General features: G+C 35.0%; 1 protein-coding gene across 2 annotated transcripts in view; it reads right to left on the bottom strand.

The window, feature by feature from the left end:
• Positions 1-518: 518 nt before the first annotated feature.
• The window catches only part of creb3l1 (cAMP responsive element binding protein 3-like 1), a 30,761-nt gene continuing 28,983 nt past the window's right edge, over positions 519-2,296 (bottom strand). For both annotated transcript variants that reach the window (XM_027023206.2, XM_035520982.1), the window contains one exon: positions 519-861. In XM_027023206.2, the coding sequence (XP_026879007.1) occupies positions 825-861 (37 nt within the window). In that variant the 3' untranslated portion in view covers positions 519-824. The remainder of the gene's footprint in view (positions 862-2,296) is intronic.

Genomic DNA, 2,296 nt, shown 5'->3' with positions numbered 1-2,296 from the left:
TACAAATGCATCTACTTTAAAATAGTACAAAACAAAAATAAAACACCTTTATCAGTTCTCAGTAAGATTAAGCCAAAAGAAGAAAATAGTTAAGAAAATAGTGAATCTTAAATATGACTACATGGATAAAATAATTCTAAGGCACTTAAATCATTTAGGTTTCCTAGTGCAAAACCAGTGCAGTCCAGCTTTAACGCATTCGATAAACTATTTCTATGAAAGAGGAATACAAAGCTATTAAAACATATTAACAAATGCTAAACAATATTAAAACATAGTAATGCCCTGATTAGGCACCTGTGACTACACCAGTACTGGAAAACATTTTTAGCACAGATAACAGAGAGAAAAAGAAATCTTTGAGGAGGAAAAAAACCAGTTTGATTTTACAGTGGTGCGGTATTGGCTTCCTCCTGTCCTAATAAAAGAAGACAACAGAAGTCAATCACCCACCCACCCACCCAACCATCCACTCACTCAATCACCCACCCACCCACCCAACCATCCACTCACTCAATCACCCACCCAACCATTGACTCGCTCACCCAACCATTCATTCACTTATCCACTCACTCACTTTTATTGACTTATTCATTCACCAACAACCACTAATATGTCATGGGTTTTTCTCCTGCCTCTTCTTTCTTGTGTCTTTTCTGTGTGTCCATCCTCCATCAGAGGGTGTGGTAGAGATGTGAAGAGTGTGATTATGTGAAGATTTCAGAGGAGAAGAGTGGTAACACTAAGGGGCACCACTGGTCACATGGCCAGGGGTCAAAGGTCAGCGGAGGCCTGTGTGATGTAGGCAGCTCCGCTCAGAAGGGTTAGAATAATTCAGATGCTCCTTCAGGATCGCGTTCTCTATAAAGAAGAGAGTAAGACAGCATTAATGTCCCCAGTACCGCAGTAGTTCTACCCTGTGCTGTAGTAGTACTTCCCTGTTCAATATTACAGTACAAGGATGTAGCATAGTAAGATAGAAATACAACATATTTGTGAGTAATAACATATTTGTGGTGAAAGGAATTTACATTTTAATCGATTTTAAAGTTCTTTGAATTATAGCACTGAATAAATTTATTTTCTTCATATAAATGTCAATAAGATGGGTGAGACCCTTTTTTCTCACTAGTTACCAAATACACAGATAATAGGAATACTTTTTGAGTTTCATACCATCTCTCTAGAGAACAGTTTGCCTGTTAGCTATCTCTAATGATGAGGAAGCATGAGGAAGATTATAAAATAAACATCACATGATCACAAAATTTAGAAAGAATCTAATAAGATGATTGTCTTTTATGTGCAGAAAAGCAGACTAGTACCTGGGAAATGTGTTTACATTCAGTAAAAAAAAAATCAGATCCAGCCCAGATCAAATTAGCTCCATTAATTATACTGTAGACTATTAGAAACAGTAGAAATGTGGCTATGTCCAATGTTTCAGTGATACATTTCAGGTGGAAGGTAATTAACATAATAAGGAGAATAACCTCAAGAATTAGAAATAAAAGGGAGGCATTTTAGATTTTTTACTCTAAGTACATTCTCTGGAGGGATGAGAGTTTGAAGTTTCATTAAGGTTTCTGTGTCTGGTTCATCGCTGACTTGGATATACACTGAGAATTTATTGGTTGCCTCCTTAGCCTCCCAAACACTGGAGATCACATATCTTTTTTTTTTAAGCATTACTATTGGATCAAAATATCAGGTGGAAGCCATCAATTTCATACGTGTAAGCCTCATATTGGCTGTTTTCAAATTTTTAACTGTTTTAACTGGAAGCTGATACTAGGTTGTGAGTGTTGTAGTTATTTGATTGTTTGTTTCTAAAGATGGTTGTTAACATGTATTTAAACTACTGTGAATACATTTTTCTTTTAACTCTGATTTGGCAAAACTCCATTAGGCAAAAATGTGTTGGTTAGAATAAAGATTTGATTTTGAGTCTTTAGATTTAATCTCTCTAAAATATAAAGTGTGTCTAAAATATATATAAAAGAGAGTAATAAAAAGAGATCAATAATAAATCTTAATAAAATAATTCTCATCTGATCTGTACATTCATTCTATAATTGTAGAATCTTTTTCAGTGTGGCTTCCTCATATGCATTTTGTTCTTTTATGCAAGTTGATTTTGGAATAATTAGTTTAAAGAAAGTCATAATATATTGGCTCATTTGCTAAGACAAAATAACTGTAAGTTTACTAGAATTATTCACCTCTGCAGCTCTGTAACCTGCGTGTGCTTGTGTGTATGTGTGTGTGTGTGTGTGTTTGTGTGTGTGTACGCGCA

Source organism: Electrophorus electricus, chromosome 21, assembly GCF_013358815.1.
Source record: "Electrophorus electricus isolate fEleEle1 chromosome 21, fEleEle1.pri, whole genome shotgun sequence".
Lineage (NCBI taxonomy): Eukaryota > Metazoa > Chordata > Actinopteri > Gymnotiformes > Gymnotidae > Electrophorus > Electrophorus electricus.
The sequence above is the reverse complement of the archived record's forward strand: the minus strand, read 5'-3'. Positions and strand labels throughout refer to the sequence as shown.